At 41.0% G+C, this 21,329-nt stretch overlaps 1 protein-coding gene across 1 annotated transcript in view; it reads right to left on the reverse strand.

The window, feature by feature from the left end:
* Positions 1 to 20,306, reverse strand: part of T265_08223 (hypothetical protein) — a gene marked incomplete at both ends in the record, with an annotated part of 67,487 nt that extends 47,181 nt beyond the window's left edge. Inside the window, 7 exons of the mRNA XM_009173966.1 lie at positions 193 to 377; positions 2,671 to 2,842; positions 5,423 to 5,737; positions 10,602 to 10,874; positions 14,846 to 15,219; positions 17,091 to 17,122; positions 20,167 to 20,306. Coding sequence (XP_009172230.1) covers positions 193 to 377; positions 2,671 to 2,842; positions 5,423 to 5,737; positions 10,602 to 10,874; positions 14,846 to 15,219; positions 17,091 to 17,122; positions 20,167 to 20,306 — 1,491 coding nt within the window. The remainder of the gene's footprint in view (positions 1 to 192; positions 378 to 2,670; positions 2,843 to 5,422; positions 5,738 to 10,601; positions 10,875 to 14,845; positions 15,220 to 17,090; positions 17,123 to 20,166) is intronic.
* Positions 20,307 to 21,329: the final 1,023 nt, after the last annotated feature.

Genomic DNA, 21,329 nt, shown 5'->3' on the forward strand with positions numbered 1-21,329 from the left:
AATTCAAAAGATCCGCTCACTGCTAATATTCTGTCCAGCCAAGTCGGTCCTCTGTGCTGGTCTCACATGGAGTTGTTGGCCGAAAATCTAGGAAACTTATGGTGCTGCATAGGAGGAATTCATAACTTCTGGGTTTTCAACAAGACATCGCATGATTGGCGATATGAACAATACACCATCCTTGTTACTCACCTCAGTGAAGTCTGCAGGTTTTGTCGTAGTGATGACTGAATCACACGTGCGAATAACAGATAGTCCATTTGGTAGATAGCTGTAGATACTAACTGACATCCTGGTCGCTGCAAACGGGGAAACTTGCACGTAGGCCATGATCTTGATTCCCCTGTTGGCATCCGAATTACGAGTGTCGGAAGCATCTTGAACGCACATAAGAAATAAGAGTAAAACGGGTTCCAATGGGACTCTCCGTCGCACTCAAGTTAACCAACAATGTGCTATGAAATTAGGAAGACTGCGGCGAATATGCACTCACGCAAGACCACCTGCCTTTGATTCCGTCTTTGCACACAAAATAGTTTGAAAAGTGCTTGCACGACATGTCTTTAGCATGCCAAATTTCGACTGTCGTTTTGTTTGTTTACCTCAATACCGATGATCACTGCTGAGCGAACCATGACAAACATTACACAACCACAGATGCAAAAATATTGTAGAGACAAAGGACAGTTCTTTTTCACTTGAATGGACCTACTTCGAAAACCCTCCCAGATTTGATCTTCTTGAAGTTTACTGAGTAGACTTAGTCCTCAGGCGCAACTCGAACTTGTGTTCTCGTTGTACACCAACCTGTACACAACTAGCGAAATACACTGAGTTAGTCTTAGAAGAAGACGCGGTTCAATTTAGAGTTAGATGCAGTTAGCTACCTGCTATTCACTGGAAAAAAAAGCTTGACGAACTGTGCGTATATGACAAAGCTCCAGGAGGAAAAAACCGGAAACAAGCTGTCGAATGGTTTTCGGTGACTAAATATAAGTAGTGAAGTGTAGACGTAATACACTAATCATAGGGTTGCCGAAAATTCATCGACAGTCCACGATGGGTTTCACCCTTCTTGGGGCTCATGAGATAGGCACAGTCCCCAAGTTTCCGTCAAGCTCATGTTCTACTTAAACCTCAATTGCAATAAATTAGCAAAATACAGTTATCCGCAGATGCAAACCGAATAAGTGGCTCCAACTAAACGATGAGACGGTTTTTTGCGACACATCTACTCAAAGAATATCATGCATGAGAGATGCATTTACTTCCATCGTTAATATCGATGCAATTTGCAAATGATTGTACCTCTCCCGCTGATTCATAAATTTAGCGTGGAAATTCGAACTATTGCTGTGTTTTTTTGTTAGCTGAGCTTTCTCAAATCAAACCATATGCAAGACGGTTAATTTTGAAACATTTTGTAAAATTTCATGCCCCAATAAAGGGATAAGTTTATCAATATGCGTATGTACGTATTACATCTACATGCCAATTTTGAATGCATGTGACATCGCCTTAGAACTGGTCTGTCTGACCTGCTACAAATCTGCCGTGATCATTTTTGTGCGTCCTATTAATGTTAATTTCTGATGATTACAAATTAAATTCTTTCCACTTTGATGACTAGTCCATATTCCCTGCACCAACAATTGCTACACAGTTACTTTTCTAATACAAATGAGCTAGTTCACCTTCTTCAGAAAAAAAGCCGAAGGCACACGTCTCAATAGTCTTACGCCCAAGGGCAAGCGCTAAATGTCATTCTCATCAGCGTGCAGTGTGGAGACATTCTCGTTAATTTTCATATGCAACACCCACACCATGCATTCCGCCAGCACTACTCCCAAGCTTCATATTCTATTGGAAGGTTTTAGCAGTGCTACTTGTGAGTGCTTTGTACTTCTGCCATAGAAATGTGCTCGAGAATGAAGGTTCGATGCTCCTCCTTATTGTATTTAGCGCGCACTCCTCTGGTAAATTAACAAAAATCCAAAACTAGCTCTAACTAACCGGTTAGTTAGTTTGCCCCGATTGGAATACGGAGCCACCGGTATTTTGCAGATTATGTCCTAAATGAAGCGGTCATAATGATAAACTTGTGACGTACGGAGGAATGCAATTAAAATGGTTAATGCGAAAGGAATAACCACGGTGGTAAATGACAACATCCGAAAATTTTTCAATATTTATCGCTTTTCCTCTTTTGCAACACAAATAAGCTGAGTTACTGCCACTTCACTTTATGTCACATTTAAGTGACTCAAAAAATCAGTGTAATTCCTTCCACAATCCGGTAAATGGCAGGGTGATGTATATATACTTATGTCCGCCGTAAGGAATTTATAGATGACTAAGTGCGTTCAATATACAGACCGGCTAAGTTCTGCTATTTAGGATGGAAAATGTACAATGACTAATATGCTCCCTTCATTGTACGTTAGGTTTGGCGATATCCCAACGGAAAGTTAAAATATCTTAACCAACGTGGTAACTTTCGATGACTACATCGACCTCCTTTTTTCAGTGAAGTGAAACCACAGCGTGTCATAGGTGTTTGATTGCAGATGATTAGTCAGCTTTTGAAAATATCAGTCATCGAAACGCCTGTACTGAAAATAAATAACATTTTTAAGCGTAAGGGATTCAACCATGCTTCCTGGAACGTACATGAATTTTCCGCACCTGTAATGATGGTCTGAATGGTCTTTCCCAGAACCAGGCTATCTTGGACGTCGATGATACGCTTTTGAGTAGCCTGTAACGAGCTTCCAAAACCTGCTCCTGGTTGAAGCTCAACATGCTGAATGGAGACTGAGGGCGTGATACTGTTCACCTCAAACTAAAAATAAAATAATATGCACAATGGATGGCACAGTGTAATATTTCGCAATCAGCAGTGTGCAAGGTAAGGGTCGAATCTACCGCTCGAATTTAACATCTTTGGTGAGTAACAACCACTTTTGCACGCCAAATTGTGCATGATTGAGAACCTGACATTTTCAAGTGGCGCCGATTCCGCAAACCGTTTATGCTTTGCAAACAGCCTATTCCAACTATAAACGAGGATGCATATTCAAGAGAACACCTCCGTACGCTATCCCCATGGTGGGCAGTCACTCCGAACAGAATCCACGAGTTTCAAGGAACCAAGGACAATACAATGGTATATGGCCCTACTGGATATTTTTTCTCCGAACAGAATCCACGAGTTTCAAGGAACCAAGGGACAATACATGGTATATGGCCCTACTGGATATTTTTTCACTACTGAGGTTAAATTCAAGATTCTCATCCCTTTATTTCTTTTGAAAATTTATGATGCATTAATGTACTGGAATCATCGAATTTCTGAATTACAAGGCGTTGTGGACAGATATTTTTATCCTATGTACTTCTGAATTTATTTGCTATAACGTATAAATCAATAAGGTAAATGTACAGCTATCGGCGCAGAATTAATTACACCGTAATCACAAAAACAATTTTTCAGTGGTAATAAATTTTCCAGCCCGAGTTGCCCGAAGGAAGCACTATGTATTATATAATTTTAGGTTGCCCAAGCCTAGATAGATGTAGAAGTAGAGTTAAAAGCAAGGAGCTTCCGATAAGTAAGTTCGCGCCTTAACTACTGGACCATCTTTTGGTACTTGAGTCGAGCAGTGGAAAGTTAAACAACAGGGTCATTCTTCAAAATGTGGAAATCCCAGAAACAATTCTCTCCACCCACCATAAAAAGCATGAATTCAGTTGACCGAATACGGCTTAAAAGCGCAATAACCTTCTTGAAATAGTTAGCGCGAGTTCAGCTGTCCCTACGCATCTATCATTGCTACTGAGTCAGACCATGAGCATAAGGTAACGAAAAAGCGAACAGACTGAAACACCTCATAACAAGTAGTATATGCAGAGCTTGCTGTTAAAGTACTGTTTTTGAACTTTTTTTGTGGTAAGCTGCACAGAAATTTTGAGTATGGTTAGTAGAATAAGAAACTGCGCACACCAAATAATTCACATTCTTGGCTGTCAACCCCGAGAGATTTCCTCAATCCTGGTATACCGCTTCGGATCAAATCATAATCGGGGTGATGTGACGGGTCTGTGACTCAGTTTACTTCAAACGACTGCGCTTTCGACGCCGTGGGAATGAGGGTGTTAGATGTGTTCGCCGAGTGACTGTCGACCCTCACCCTATGGATACGTAAAGCTGCGCTTAGCGGAAGTCGACTGATGCTGGTAGGAAGTCTGATCTGATGCAAGCTGACTAAGTTCCTAGTTTAACGATCAGTGATACTTTAATTATCCGTCCATGTTCGGTACTGAGTGTAAGGCTGGCGCTTCCGAGGTCCCAAATGCTATCAGAAGAAAGTGTGGTAATAACTGTCTACATTTGCCTAAATTGGGCCTGAGGTGATCTAATCAACCTATGCCCATCGGCCCATCCCTCCAATTCAAACAGAGCTTACATGCATCTGAGGCTGCCTTGCCGTTAGCATGACGTGAGTTGCACATAATAACTGAATGTAATTAATGTCACTCATGGATTTTTCCACTCGATGCATTTGTTTTGAATGGGAGCAAGCGTCAGATGGGTTTTTGGAAAACCGTACAAGATGAGGCGTGGAATATAAGTTGCAATTCTCCTCTCAAAGACACTTTCAAAGACACCGCTCACTGAAAGTGACCACTTTTGTCTGGCCTCTTGAAGTCTTCAAAATATGGTAATGTCCTGAAGGAACCGACTTTCATCTCGGGCCCCGAATTAAGTTTCCAAACAACTTCCGACCAGAAACTACCACGAAAGAACCCAAAAATTAATCACATAACTAGTCTGATATGACCACCAATGAATAGCTGAAATGCTGTTTAGCTAACTAGTCGTCCAACCGTACGATGTACACGATAGATACCAAGCAATGAATTTTGAAATAATTAATTGCGGAAAGGTGCCTTGCTTGTATTCGGTTTGAGCCGAGAGTGTTCAGTGTAACTGATCACTTTACCCTGTACCAAGAAGCAGGTCTCCGATGCTAAGAAGGACTATTCTGGTATTGTATCTCAAAACGGCATCCTTTTCTCTGTGCATTCCCACCAAAATTCGTTTTTTGTCCAATACTAGGGATAAAATTTACTTATTCGGTCCTTACTAAGTGTGAGTACAACGTCTGACTGGATGTCCCGTATGTTCCCTAAAAAGCAAGAAATCCATTTGTGTACAGTTCCCTACAATCAGTCATCCTTATTAGAAACCCTGCCCACTGATCTTCTACTTCCTCGTAATTCAGAAAAGAAGTAATCAAAAGTTCTGTTTGAAGGATGAAATCAGGTCACATTGGCAATTGAGCACCTAACGAATACCTACGGTTTGTCTACTGTTACATTAATGAGGGCACGAGAGACTGAATAAGATCATTTGACTTACCGAATAGTTTCCTGAAGCAAACGGAAGTACAGTATCGATGGTCAGGGCAATCACATCACCAGGATGAACAGAAGCAGGACAGTTTGCTATTTCAATCTTATAGTCCAATGGTGGCGCTGTTCGAGCGTTCACAGCTCCAATCCACAACGTCTCACCCAACAAAGCACCTGCCCCTCCTGTTATCGTAGAAGCGTCCGGCAGGGAGCTATGATCACTCAAACCCATCTCGAATTCCAGAATGACCTGGAAATCTTCTGCCGACGAAGCTCCCTCCTCAACTTGAAGCGAGCCCAGATCCACGGCCATATGAGTTACCTATATTTGTATTTCCCAAAATATGTCATTCATGTTTATGTTTGTAATCGAAGAATGAAATATTTAGGTGTGGATGTATGAATTTTGCTCAATGGCAGTAGTTTTGTAATGAGGCGGAGGTATTGAGTTATTCCTAAAGCTACTCTTGAGAAAGTAGGTAGCGCTTTCCAAACAGATCTTTGAATTTACGACATCCAAGGTGATTCCTCAATAAAAGACCAATTCATCCTCTGTAAACGCCAATAACATGAGGTTTTCTCACCAACCGATGGCGTGGTTAACTAAACACAACAGCATATATGGGCATACACATATTGATTTTTAGCAAATGGAATTCCTTTCGTGGGGATAAATCCACCCTGAAAGACAAGTTTTTGTTGAACGGTTGGATGAATTATATCGAACATAATAGTCCATGATCATAGGGACACTCCAGCTTGGCGACCAAGTTTAGTAAACAAATGTGCACATTTGTGGTGCGGTTTCGTATTAGGGGAGAAATTTAAAAAATGGCACGAAAACTGACCAGTTAGTTCGTGCGATTCACCCGAATAGGATGCATGAGTGATTTTTCTCACCGGACGCAACGAATAAAGCACCAAGCTAATCCTTTAAATCATGCTCCTGAGTGTAGTCACTGACATTTAAAAAATTTGACATTGTTACCTGGAATCTTGTCGGCTAGGGACATCATCACAAATATCGGTTTAGAGGTTTGAGCTGGGTGCTAACAGTCGGTAGTGCTGTGGAAATGAAGGGAGAGGAATTACAGGTAACCATTTGTGGACCATTTGAGATGACACATCCATGCAAGCTCAGTTCAACAGCAATTGGGGATTTGTGATAAGCTCTGAGCATCGCAAACCTCACTTTGGGCCGTACTTTTCGATTACCGATGACAGCGATCTTTATTGGCACTAACCAGCGCACCTTGGAATGCCGTAATATACTGGAGGGCGACTACTACCATTTAATACAACCTGTCATCGCTGATTCCGGAGCCTTAACGTAACACACCTATATATTGCCGTACATCATCTGAATTTTACTTTATTGCGCGCGCTTAACCGCGGCACTGGAATAATTAATTCTGACGAAATTTCGCACCACATAATTGTTCGGATGACCAATACTCAAATCACGCATAACAATTCGCAGCTGGGAGAAAATCAAACCCTTCGGCGTATCATCAGTTGTGTGTGAGTGCTGGCGAAACATTGGCACTTCTAAAGCTGCGCTTCAAAATTCAATTTTTCGTCCATTAAGAGAACAAGTCTTAAATTCCGGGACTTGTGCATTATGTACCCAGCCATAGAATACGCAGAAATGGATCTTGCAATATTCCTGTGATTTACGTACCCAGTCGCTAATTCTAGGCAAGGAGGATGAAAGTGCCATGGGAAACAATCTTGAGGCCAGTGTTCAATGAAATTAGTGCTCAGGCCCAAGCACATTGCACTCCTTGAAATGTGAAGGAACACAGGCTCATAGTTGTCAACTTCTGCACGGGAATGCAAGCGTGCATGAAGACCTCCTGTTAACAGACTTGATCAGTGCCGCGTCCTCAGGTCTTAGAACATAGACTGTTATAAAAACAGATCGATAAGAACAGCCATTTTGCTGCTGGCACTCCAAGTTCTGCAGTGAGTTGAGGACACAGGTGAGTTACCGACTAATCGGTTCGTTCTTTTGGCACTTCTTCTTTAGGCACTCTACATTCTACTTTGCGTTAAATCGAAAGTCATCCCAACGGCATCATATATTAACGAATTAACACATGCTTCCGAAGATATGAAGCGGGTGAGGACATTCCCTGGGTAGATACGTTATCATCCCTTTCAGCAGTCTACCTTGATGGAAATGTTATTGAATGTTATTGAATGTTATTGAATGAATGTTATTGAATGTTATTCCAAACCCTGCAGGGTTTGGAATAATATTTGTCAATATTTGCCAGTGCAACTGTCTATCTCGAAACTGAAGAAATGTTTGTTATTTGCATCAAACTTTTAATTTCATCTTGCATATCGGGTTTGAAACGTCACCGAAATGGACATTATTTCATTCAAAAAGCGCACTTTGTTGCTAGTTTGAGGAGACTGAGGATTTTTAATTGAAATTTCACCCTCTTAAAATAGTAAGTCTGTTCTGAAGAGGCAAGAAGCACTGATTAGCAGCCTAAGTCCTATTTGTGACCTCCGAAAACTCTCTACTGTTTCAGGGAGTGCGCACTGACGATGTGTTTTAACACAAGTTAGATGGCTATGCAGTGCTTCTTGGTTTTTCAGCATGGTTGACCTCCATGTACGAACGAAATCCCAATTCAGCAAGACCATATGTTCCATACAATTCAAACTGACACCTCTCTGTAACGGCTTTTGAACAGCCAGCTCAGGGTAACCAGCAATGTGAAGCTCCACCATTTAACTGGTTATCTATGCGGAGCCTTTAACTAATGTTTCCGAGGTATTCAGAGTGGTACTGTACGGGTGGGGACAATGCGTGTTTGGTGTTAAATACAAAGCCTTGGTTAAATATTCTTACACGACTGGGTTGTTTACGAAGTAAAGAGTCAAACAACGAACGTAATATCACAGTATTTTTCAGTTAGGCAGTCTACAAATTCCTTGAATGAGGAAGCCAAGAAATAACCAAATTTGTGCTGATAAATCTGGCATTTTCCGAAAGGTCGAAATCCAACAAACTTTTATATTGTACGGTAGAAAAACTGCTGTTAGATTAGCAGGTATTATCATCATAACACAACCAAATATAACCTGACCACTCATTTGACGGTAACTATGCCACTAACTTAAGCTCCCACCCATCTTGTTTTTCTGACCTCAGTTCGGAAAAGCAGATATCCTATGAATGAATAGTTATCATGAATGGATACCTCTTCTTAAACTGTGTAAATTTTCTCATCATTCAAAACTTGTGATCCCGATTTCAAAAGCTGTACAACATCATGAAGTCTGCCGAAACTTGCACAGAGCATAAATTGTGCTGAGTACCAAAATGTCCATGATCACCAAAGCTGATGTTTTCTCTCAACTGATGACTATTTTCTCATAAACTGGAGATCCAAGAGGATGACAGAAATCATTTCCTTCCTCAGGGAACCTTTCTTCTAAAGAGGGATTCGGTCTTTTCAACCATGGACAGGTTCAAAGCATTCAAGTCAGTATATCCATTGCTGATTTCCTTATACACTAGTCGTTTATGAATCGGGAACTACTACTAACTGCAACGTGCGTTTACTTTTCAATAACGATGTAAAAAAAGGTACCTCCCATGGATGTGCCACTACCCCGTAGGGGTGAATACCACATGATACGCGCAAGTTGGCAATATATTTCTCTCAGGTTGTTTGCTATTGTTTGCAATATTTGTCATAATCTGTAGGTGTTCTTTGTCATGAACCCTAGTAAAATCATGTTTTCTTGTTCTAGGTTTTAATAAGATTGAGACGGTATTTGTTGCAATATAAAATTCTTCCTTGTATTCCTTAGAAACGATTTTGTTATCTGAATCAGCCACTCAATCGGGTAGTCATCTTTCTCTAATACTTCAAAGACTGCAAAGAGTACTCTGCCTGTTTTATGAATCGCTTTACCGATAGTTACTCCACTGGTTCAATTATTACAACGTTTTTCACACTCTACTGAGAGTTTCCAAATGAAACATCGTGAGCATGATAAACATGACTTAGTGAATGGCGGTTGTTACAGAGTTCTAGGTATATTAAGCGATTTCTCCAAATGTTTGTCAAGGACAGTTTTGCTGGTGAACAAGGACTTCAGCAAATCAACAGGTGCTGTTCCTCTTTAGGACTTCAGGTTCTAAAGAACAGTTAGACGTACGTTTACTACGCACAAACTGAAAAATGCGGATGAATAGGCCTTTGAGACCTGGCAACTTTCCAGGTAAATAGATTAGATATAAATGCGTTTGGTCCTTTCTCTTACAGAACACAGATAGGTTAATCACAAAATTCAGTAACGTCTGTCTAATAAAACTGGTTGCTCTTTACTGAACGACCTAAGTGCCTGCTTTTGAAGCAGGTAATCAGAGTTAAGGCCGAATCTAGCTCACTCTGGGGCCCGATGAAGAGGCGAATTGAGCCTAGCGAAGAGGCAAAACTGGAGTAAAGTACTGAATAAAAACACTCCTGTGATCTGCAGTAATTACTTTTCATGCAAACTGATGCAAACCTGCTTGTTGCTAGCTTGTTTTAATTTCCAGCATCTAACCAAAGGATTTGTTAGTTCGTCTCGGGGTGAAGAAACATTACTGAAAAGTAATAGTAACAAAGTGTTGCTAAACTTTGACTTCTCCTTTAGGGCTGAAGGCGTTTAAACTCGTGACGGCTGTTAACTGGTGTAAAAAAATTACTCGAATGTTAACACAGAAATTTTGATGAATAATCCTTTTTCGACTGCTGCTGTGTTGGGGTCAAAACCAATGCACTGACGCTCACACGGTGGGCTTCGAGCGTTTTTTTTATTTTTCAATGAATAAAGCTATTCAGGACCATATGTACAAAGAACTCTGCTTTTGTTCTAGTGAATACGCTGTAGGCTTTTGCACCAAAACAGTTTTTTTACCACAAATTGTACTAGTGACCTACTTTCATACAGTCACCGGATACCTCAGAAAGCCCAGTGGGTATGATTTTCCCATCTTAACAAACAGAAACTTGAGCCACCAGAGACAAGCTATTTGACCGTGTTAATGCAATGGCAAGGAGATTTCCCCAATATCCTTGTCTAAGCTAACCTAATGAAATGCTACAACCATTGCCGTCCAAAATGAAAATGGACAAATATATGCGGTTGGTTAGTGAAATAAAAGGAAAACTTACTCCCATCTCAAGGATGTTGTTTATCGTGCTGGTAGAAACGGAAATAGGCGACCTGATCTTGGACCCCTGACGTACAAGCCTAACTTTCCGGACGTAGCCTTGTGGAGCTGATTCATCTGAGAACGCGAAAAGTTCCACGGTGGGTTGATGATTGCCAGTAGGCAGACCCAAAACAAGTTTTACCTTCCAAAAGCATCCGCGACACAAATCCATTGATTCGAGGTCAGTCAATTTTTCCATCGAAAACGTGAGTTCTGTTGGAGGGTTATCAGCCTAATAAGTATAAATGCGAAAAATCTGTTAAGCAAATGTGACAAACGATTTTTTGCTTGGCTGTCACTAGTGATGAATCGGACTTTGAGGACAACGGGAAATATCGTCTTCATAAAGGTCATCACTCACAAGGTTTCCGAAGACTTTTCGACAGTCCACGACAGTTCCACCCCCTGTGGGGATCATTATGTAGGCGGAGTCCCCGAGTTTCAGTCAACCTTATGTTCCACTTGAACCCAGATTGGACAGATTTCGAAAAAACACTCGCACACAAAGGGCTTCAGTTGAGTCTTTGGTGTAAATAAATTATTAGGCAACTGCGCGCATTTGAGGAAATATCGTTTCAAAAAATACGCTCATTTGCAAACACTTTGGTTCAAACGACATGTTAAGTAAATTACAGCTAGATCTCTCGTTAACGGTAATGTCCGACAAACTGTGTCCAGTTTGAGTCCAAGTGAACCTTATAGTTGACTGAAACCTACGTATAGCCCTGAGAAGTCGGAAAACTTGTGTGCTGTCGGAGAGATTTCAGCCATCTTATGAGTAGTGTTCCGTCAAGAAATATTATTTCTCAAACTGTTTGGAAAGTAACAAATCTTTTATAACAAGCAACACGCATAACTTCATCAGTTTTCTCGCCCCTTGTTGCTTCAGTGACAACTCCTGTGAAACATATGATAAACATTCAGTAGAACACGCGGATGAAGCCGACAAGATCATCGGTTTTCAAATGAGCACTCAAAAGTGAATTTCTATGAAATCTGTCAAGTTAGTATCATGACTTTGTATTGGGATTTTCAAAACTGAATTAGTGCTTATCTTTGTAATGTACTACTCATAAGGTTGCTGAAAATCCGCCTGAGAACATCACAAACGATAGATTCGGCTGGGTTCCATGTGAGTCTCTCGAAAAAACAAATTATTTTGCATATGAGTGTATATTCGTGAATTAGTGCTTCTTCTCAGAGAGAATGCCTTTCTGATTTATAGCACTGCAGAAGTCGATCGCAAAATTGACGGCTCTGTATGTAGATGCCACAAAAGTGTGTAATGTGATGTTTCCTAAAATGCATGAATTTCCCACGACGAAATACGAAAAGGCATTGGTTCCAACTCGTAGGGCATCAAGTGGGCCCATATATCGATCGATGCGTTTCCGCTCGTTACTTGCAGTGGTGATAAGTGACGAGATTATTTAGTTTTCGTGGCAGGGGTTTTCGTACTTTTCTTCTGCAACCTACCGATTCAACTTCTACGGCATGGATAAGTCTTTCACCCCTCATGATCCGTTTCCCGCAATTTCCCGCCAGAGGTAGCTTGATATGAACATCTTTGGCCTTATACAGCCATATTGCATGTGGTAACATGATGGGACTTGCGGTTTCATTGATCAAGCCATGAAAAACTATTGAAGGCGGTTCCGTATCCACTACAAATCAGTACCACAACACAGCCTACGGACTACGTTCTGAAAATGGTGGTAAACCCTTCCTTCGTAGTGAAAAATGGTTGGGTGATCTGAATGAACTATTCATTAGAGTGATGAACGCCTTGGAGTCACTCACTGTCATCAATACAATGCAGTACACAAAACAATGGCGTCGCAAAAGAGGAGTACATTAGTGGCAACTACAAGTGACTAATACAGTTTTGATGACAGCAAAACACAGGGAAAATTGCGGGTTACAATATCTAGCTGTCTCACTCTGCTATATGGTGTTTATTAACACAGTTTTGACCGCGGTGTCACAGTACAGTCCATTTAAAATTGTGTAAATCTCTTAATCAAAAACTGTTATGTGTGACAAGTTATGCTTAAATCGTCTCTAGCGAGGTAACCGCACTCCTCTTGGTAGAAAATGAGGCCTAATGATCCCTATTTCAAGGCGGATAGTAATGCGTTTCACCAGGAGATGTTACTATTTATCAAAAAACAGTATAGTGCTATATGTACCGTAAGCTCAAAAACAGTTTTTCAACATCGCTTTTTGTTTTATACATGGTTACAGCAAGAAACTTTTAGTCTCCTTCAATGGAGCAGAGGTTGCTAGGATCCACAGACTAACCTTTTATTCATGCTGGTGGACAGATACCACGCAGAGGTACCATTACTTAGTATAAACCATTTTAATAAGTACAACTCATTCAGTCTGCAGTTGGGATCATCAATGTCACTTTACTGAGCAGCCCACATGAAATACTACCACAGCCTGCACATCGAACTGCAGGCTGTTGTCAATAGGTCGGGAAAAATTAAAAGCCCCATGTTATTGAACAGGAGTGAAATTTTACTCATCAATTTCTGCGTTACCCTTACAGTGGATGATGGATTATACGGTGGATTGTGAGAAATCTCGATGTTCTCTTGCACTGTGTTCTATTCAGGATTCCGAGTTTCATTTTGAAGTGGACTATCGTGGAGAAGCGATAGGTGCATACATAATCCAAGCAGAATGCATGGATCAACAACCGACCGACAAATGTCTTGAGATATGTGTCTGAACCTCAGCCCCATCTCTTCTAATCACATCACCAGGGACATTGGGTGCGAAGTAAACCAAAGTATACGAGCACCTTCGACCTAACCTAAAAACAGCTTACTACGTAAAACTTTTAGATCAAAGCGATGTCAAAACTTGTGTTTTATTTCCCGAACTTACGGAATCTAAGCAAGTATGTTTATGAAAATCGAAAAAACTCAATATAAACCGTAAAAAATTCGAGAGAATTAGCTGTTGCCGCTGTTCCATGAGTCACACTGTTAAATTACTTCCTAATGGCTCAAATGTGTGACGACAAACACACACGTGGAACGAAATCATATCATCCCACAAAAATTATCAAAACATCTCAAACGTTTATTATGCAAAATGATGGCCGATATTAGAGAAGAAAAATAATAGGTCCTCAGTGGTTCAGCCTCTGTAGTCATGGTAACTGTAGGGAGGAATGCGTTCTGGTACAAAATGAGTGATCATTCGATCCGGGTTAGGGCTTGTCTGTAGACTCCCTCCCCGGGGACATTTCAGATATGATTTTACTGCGTTTGGCCACAGCCGGTGATAAACCGTCCAAATCCAGAATTATTGATGTGTGATTTTGAATCTGTACCACAGAATGTTCAAAAGTTGCAAATGCTGTGTTATTTGCACTCGAGTGTCGTAGAAAAAACAACTATGGCATCGTCTTTGGCAAAAACCTTCAATTTGCAACCCGTTCACTGTTGAGTTCTCCGTAAGTCAATTTGCTGCATGCTTTCCCATTGTAGCGATCACTTGACCATGCGTATGAGTCATCAGTCCGGAACGCTGACTAATTCAATGCAGGCAAATGGATATTCCTAACTCAGCTTGGAAGTGAAAGACGGACGGTCCCCATTAGTTATATGGGAAGTGACGGAAAATCCTGTGTATCCGGCTTTCGACTCGATATATGGATATAGCAGGATCTATTTGATATCACTTTGATAAAAGTCACCATATCATTTGCTATGGGTTTTGTCTTTATCTGTCCCGCCCCATCAGGATTGTCAGAAGTGTCAATGTCAACAAAGCTTCCGAGCAAGTTGACTGCGTGGATGAAAAAAGTCATTTCAATCCATGAAAAAATGAAGCTGGCTGCTGCGTAGTGTTCCGAGTTAGAGTGTGGAATTCGAATCCGAACATTTGGTGATCGAAATCTGACAAACTTCTATGATGCTGTATCAGTTTTATGACATCCTTCCGGATTAGAAATACTCATCCCAAATACGAGCATTTCTGCCTCTACTATCTATCGTATAATCTTGGGGTCCATCGTTTGATAGTCACCAAATGCTTTGCAAAGATCATGAAGTTTTAGGAACGTCTACTGGACTGTTTGGCAGCCGTCGGAATTCTTGCGAGCTCGGAAGGACCAGACCATCTTTCACAGGCAAACACAGATTCTGCAGGAGAAGCAAACCCAAAAACCATATTTAAGAGACTTACCGATCGTTTCGATCGTCGAAGTGACTCCTCACCATCACCCGACTCCTGATGAACAATAAGTTCTACTGTTGTCCAGCTCGCATCGTGTGTCGTTTGCCCCGGATATTGCGCTGTTACATTAAATTCATAGGTTTTTGGCCATAAGTTAAAGGTAGACCAGTCAGTAATTATGATTTCTCCCGTCTCTCGACCAATCTCGATAGGGATGGAAGAACCTTCCACTGAAGCATAGTAGTTCACTACACCACAGCGTCCCGTCGGATCGTCTAAGTTTTCAGCCTCAACTGTACCGACCAAAGATTTCACATTTTCTGGCGATGGTGACTTGAGTTCAAATACATAGCTAGTCCTTCGAAATTCCGGTCTATGGTTGCCTGAAAGTAAACAAATTAAAAGTGCGATATAATCACATGCTCATCAGCCGCTCGTGGCCAAACAGCCAAGTGTTTCACAACTAACAGTGAGTCGTGGGTGCAGAACGAACTTTTTCATTTCTGATGACTGCAAATGAAAATGAAATAGCTATACAGCGCTTCTCGGCCCTTCAACATAGATTGGTTTCACTTACGGGGAGAAATGCCAATTGAAAATCCACAAATGTCCTCAAACCACCAACACATCAAACGTATGTCGTTTAGACATATTCTGGTTTCACAGGTGCCCGCATCACATTTTAAACATAACATAACTACTACGAGTACAAGCTTGAAATGCGATTGCGGCAGTAGAAACAGAGCATCTTGATCTATAATGATGCTACAATGCTCGCACGGTACTTTCCTGAAATGGTCTTTGATAAACCAATTCCACGAGGTCACTGGTTGTCAACAGCTTGCCCTTAACTTGCAAATTATTATTAGCTTGTTAGTCGTAACTTCTGGGATAATCTTAATCTCCTTTTGCATTCTCCAACGTCTAAATGCTGTGACAGCACGAACCACAGTCCACCTCCCCACATGTCTGAATTATTTAAACAAGCGAAATGAAGTAAACTGACTACTTCAAAGTAAGCAACAGTCTATCCCCCGCGGCTTGTATATTGTGTTGAAGACGGAGCTGTTACGGATTTGGGAAACACAGTGTACAAAATGTTTCCTCCAGGCGATAGGCAAACCGATTTAGATTGACGGTATAAGCACATCGAAAGTGTAAATTTAACAGTGATCAGCCATGAGCCTCTTGTATTTGGGATGCTTGTTAGATGAACAAACCTGGGCGAGTTAAAACTGGAAATACTTTGTATATTCAGTTTTTGTAAACTTCACTTAAAGATGTCGTTCATTGTTCCACTAATTTGTCTGCATGTTGTTCAAAAGTGTCTACTTTGAAGTCCTACCAGATTATCCGCTGACTCCAATTACATTAACCAGCACTAAGATCAGCATCAGGTGACCGTTGTGAAGGTTTCACTAGCCAACGTACTCTCTTTACAAGTATAATATTATTGTTATTCTCATTCTCAAACCCCAGTATTTTGAGCCATATGTTTATCTCTGTGAAACAGGTACAGTTGTTCTTTTGCGTAATGTAGACTTTGGAATCATGTTTTGGAACACTTTACTGATAGACGGAGCCGGTTCACTTCCTGCTCTAATTTCCTGACCATTCTGACGACACCGTCTTAGATTACATGTCCCATAGATGGTATTGTGTCGTATCTTGGTTGAAACCTGCAGGATGAATTTGATTAGGCGGAAATAAATGCGACACATGTGATATTTGTATTCACACACACCTGCATCTCGTATTAGCTGCTGGAATTTAAACGCAGACACGACCAAAATGATGCGCTGTAAATGAACCATAGTAAGGGTGAAACATTAGCCTGATGCTACATCCCTTGAGTGTCAACCCGTTGAAATGACTGTGCCGGAACGAGGCTTAAAATTTCAAAGCATCAATAACGTGAATTCAAGTTTCTGTTCGACTTTTCTGCTTGATTTCGCGGACCTTTGATCTCAGTGGCGTTCAGCTGAAGTCCACTTCTGAGTATCTTTTCTTTTTCTTAATGAAAATAACATAAATGTTGCTAGTTTCGTATGGAAACCAGGATAGCTGAATTACGGAATTACTGTTGAATTGCGGACAATAAGTGAACAGTGATTTGAGGAATAATCTGACAGCGAACTGGTTTGTAGGCATGTTACGGAGGTGAAAAGGTTTCGCAGGAATAGTATGATGCCATTGCAACTGATTTGACTGAGTGAAGCAAAGTCGATAAACACGAAACCACCGACTGGCTTACTAGAACTGTCGCAACTTTCCTTCTTGTCGCACCTAGGAAGGGAATAAAATAAATAAGGGAGATTTAAACGGATTTGAAGCAAAATTACTTTTTTTCAGCCAAACATGTCACAGATATGGTTGGATCTTTCAGTAAACAGTGCTCGTTGAGAAAATATATAATGGTCTGAATTTCCCAACAGATGATGATCCAGTGATAAGCACTTGTAGAAAATAGCCTGCCTACGCGTAGATTCGTTTGTTCACACTTTCTGGTGTCGTCGGAAAGACAAAAAGTGAACCAAATGTTGGGATTCCAGTCGTATTCACAGTGCTCCACAGAACCAAGATGGGGCAAGTGAAAACTACTGCTTCTTCAGACAATTTTGATAGTATCAGGCATGTATTACAGCACACTGAAAAATACGGCAAACAGCTACCATCACCTTAAAGGTGGATTGTGTTTTGATGAAATTTGTAAAAATCACAGGTTGTGGGGTCATAAGTAATAACACAATCAAACGGAGGGTTTACTTTTTTCTTCTTTCGGTAGGAGAACTATCATAACAAACTGTTGACTAAGTACGTGTATTGTGTTTTGTCGAATTTAGGACTGGTCTCACGAGCTTCAACCAAAGCAGGGCAAAGTACACTCAGCTATTACGTCGGGAAATGTCACAATTAACTGTGGAACTGTTCCGGAAATATGTTAGTAGGAAACTGTCGGTTTGTTTTCATTTTTACCAGATGAATACCTCATTCTCTCAGTGTTAGAACTCCGGATGCTAGAAAACCATGATGTATGCTGGAAAAAACCCAACACCAGCAGTCATAAGACGGAGTGATAATCTTCGGAAACAAGGTGGTTCGACTAACCATCCACGAATCAAACTACATCCCCAGATTTAAAAGACACTACTTTGGACCGAAACTAGTAAAAACACAAATTTGCTTGTACCTGTTTCGTACTCAGGTATACCAAGACTGATGACATTATCCTTTTGGAAAGGAAATTGGACCCCATGCATAAAAAGAGTGGTTAGCCCTGATATCTTACTAAAGCAATACCCCCTTGTCCAGGTTGTCGTTCCAAATGAAGTCTGTGGCGGACTTTTCGCACCACATCTAGTTGGACAGTATCGTAATTGAGACCGTTTTTGACACTATTAAAATCCTTTGGTGATCGCTCATCACTACACGGTGATTTACGTCAGTTCGCGCAAGTGAACTCAGACGAGATAGCGTCCTTTCGGGATTCATCACAGGAGTGATAGAAGCTTCCTTTTTTGGGGGCAAAAATAACAGCAAAAATGGTGTCAGTCGCGTTAAGTGGAGTTCTGATAGTTACCGCAAAATGCCATGATAATTCTAACGCATGCAAATGTGAAGTGTCATTACCTTGCTTCAGATGTTCCCGTTTTCAATGACATTGGGTGGATTGTACGGATATTTACAAACGTGTCCAGTACTGCTCAGTACTGCATAAAAAAGAATATCTAGACAGGTTTGAATCTTCACACGAATAAATCCAATGGCATTGACTAATTCATGCACATCCAAAAACGTAAACTAAGAGTTTGTACATTGGATATCGCTCCGAGCAATCCAACTCTGTTGCTTTCTCAAGACAGCTCAATAGGCGCGATAAACCCAGATGAGCAGGACTTACTGTTCCTCTAAGCACCTGTCTTAGGAAAGTTGCTATATCAGGTGCAAACAATTTTAGGGTCATGATATTTAATAGTCTTATGAGGGCACTTACTTTGAGGTACTCCGTTACAGGCCACTTATTCGCAAAACACAAGACAGAGTTGTGTGAGCACTTTTTTTGGAATTGCGATGTAATCTCAAAAAAGGCTACACTAAACAGGACCTTAGCAGAGAACATTTCACACTTTTTCACGAGAGATTATTTGCTGGAATGACGGACGGTGGAATCTACCTTATCAAAGGTTCCTTAGATATCCACAAATCCTAGTTTGAATAGCTGTTTCAAAATGTGCAAAATATGGGGAGACAGGCCGATGCATCAGATAATTCCGATTGCTTAAAACTTCGTGAAAGATGGTCTTAAGTGAAAATCAGGGAATACATTCTTACAACTCAGCTATTCATTAGCCTGCACGTGAGGAATAGCAAAGAAGGCTTCCCCTAGCACACTGCTATTCTTCGCTCAATCGATACGCTACTGGTGCACCGGATGCTAGCAGAGCTTGAATACATATCTAAAACTTTTAAGGTCTCCCTTGTGTGTCGTTTTATGCCCAGTGTCATACATGCGCATCTGACTGTGATCAGTAAGCGACCCACAGTTTGGACAGTATACAGCTCGCAGAAAATGAGATGTAAGAAGTTACAAATATTTTAATGGCACCGGTTTACAAGCAATCGAGAAAAAACAATAAATGATTTTCTCAGATACTACTCATCTGGTCAAGTTACTGAAGAAACCCGCCTCGAGTCAACAAACAGAATTCATGATGAATGTTAGTGGAAGTCAGAAGCAGGTACATGCCCTATTTATTTAGGGGCTGAATTTAGAGGGACCATTTTTCGCGAGCTTTTCACATTTTCTGTTCACTCCACACTATTTGATGCATTGATGTGTGGGTGTGTACAGCCCTTCAAAGAAATGCCGTCTCTAAGGGTGACTGTCCCTCGGAGCCGCCAACCTTATAAAATTCATTCCATAATGAATCTTTTTCTATTTTTGTTCAGGTAACAACTGTATTTTTTGTGTATACCCTATCCAAAACGTGATACAGATCAAATCTGTCCTGGTTCTTTTATTTTTGGTTGCCTTGTGTAATACTCTTCGTTCAAGCGTGATGGTACGTAGAATAAACAAAGAACTAGACTTGCCGTGGCCCATCAGGTACCTTGCCGTTTATCAGAGGGCTCAGACCGTTGTCTGTCGAGTAGCGGTTAGATGCGATTCTTGAAATAATGGAATTACTGCAATACCGAAAGGGCAATAGCTCCAAGAAGCCTAAACTCTCATACCTTACTTATAACCGAATGCTGTGCAACCACAAGAGTGGTACCACGGTAAATTTAAAAAAAAACGATCACAGCGTTTTACGTACATTAACACTTACCCGCTATCAACACATTTGGCTTGAGGTTGTTGGGGTATTACAGGGAGGGATAAATCAGATCTGACTGAAACAATGTAGCATAATTTGTGTGTGAAGAGGACATACCCAAATGCTGTAGGATACAGCCGAATATGAGCCATATTATCACTGAATAAGCATTGAAGGCCATTGAAGGACGAGGACTTGGGTGTTTTGGCCAGTTTTGCACATTTATGTATCACCCTGTTTAATTGTTATTTCGTGCTGTTAAGCTATTGGCTAACCCCCGAAAATTCATCCGGTAGGTTGCCATAGCTACGAATGATGGTGAAAACATTGTGTTCAGCCAACCCATTTGTGAACAGACAGTGTTGTGGAATTTCGTTTCGTGAGTCCAGTGTGACAGCGATCTCACTCGTATGTTTCAAATTACAGGGAGAATAATATCCGCCAGTTTTCCTATCCAGACAATCTCAAAAACAAATGAAAAATTTTGAAAACAACAACGATCTTGTTTCCCTCTCCTGCTGTCCTTGAATTCTCAAAAATAAGGGCGATTTCTGAAAAACAACTCTGGTGTACTTGGTTGAAAATTTGTTGATCTTTTGCTACTTCAAGATGAAATTGGGACGATAACCACCGTCTTATTATGAGAAAAAAGTTGTCCTTCACAAAAAAGAATATCACATCGAGTTGATGAAGCAATTTCCTTTACGTCTGTCTTTGTTGACCATTGAAGGGGTAGGCAGGAATAACCAAAGTACTGCACTCCACCTCTTGGAAAAATTCCTTTCAGTTCTGGATTCGACGGTGAATAAACATTAATATGCATATCAAGGTCTGGGGCACGTTCGTGCGGCAGCTGGTAACTGGTAAAGATGCACTGTGTGACCTCTTGAGTTGAAGGTCTACCGCACCTCACCAGCCAATGTGTACTTCCAAAAGAGGTCCATTTGGGTATACCAAATCATCTCATACAATTGCCTTGATCGACCAGTCAAACCCAGTCTTCCATGGGTTTTCTCACTGTCATCTAAGTGCATTTGCTGTTAGCCTTCTCAGCGGTGGGACCCAGTGCGCTGAGCAAAGTTAGCAAACACGTCCTACGTACTTGTTTGGAAAAGTTCACTTGGTCCAAATACAGGTACAAATAGAACGGAAGACCGATTAAGCTCATCTGTACG

The sequence above is a fragment of the Opisthorchis viverrini genome, assembly GCF_000715545.1.
Source record: "Opisthorchis viverrini unplaced genomic scaffold opera_v5_207, whole genome shotgun sequence".
Taxonomy (NCBI): Eukaryota; Metazoa; Platyhelminthes; class Trematoda; order Opisthorchiida; family Opisthorchiidae; genus Opisthorchis; species Opisthorchis viverrini.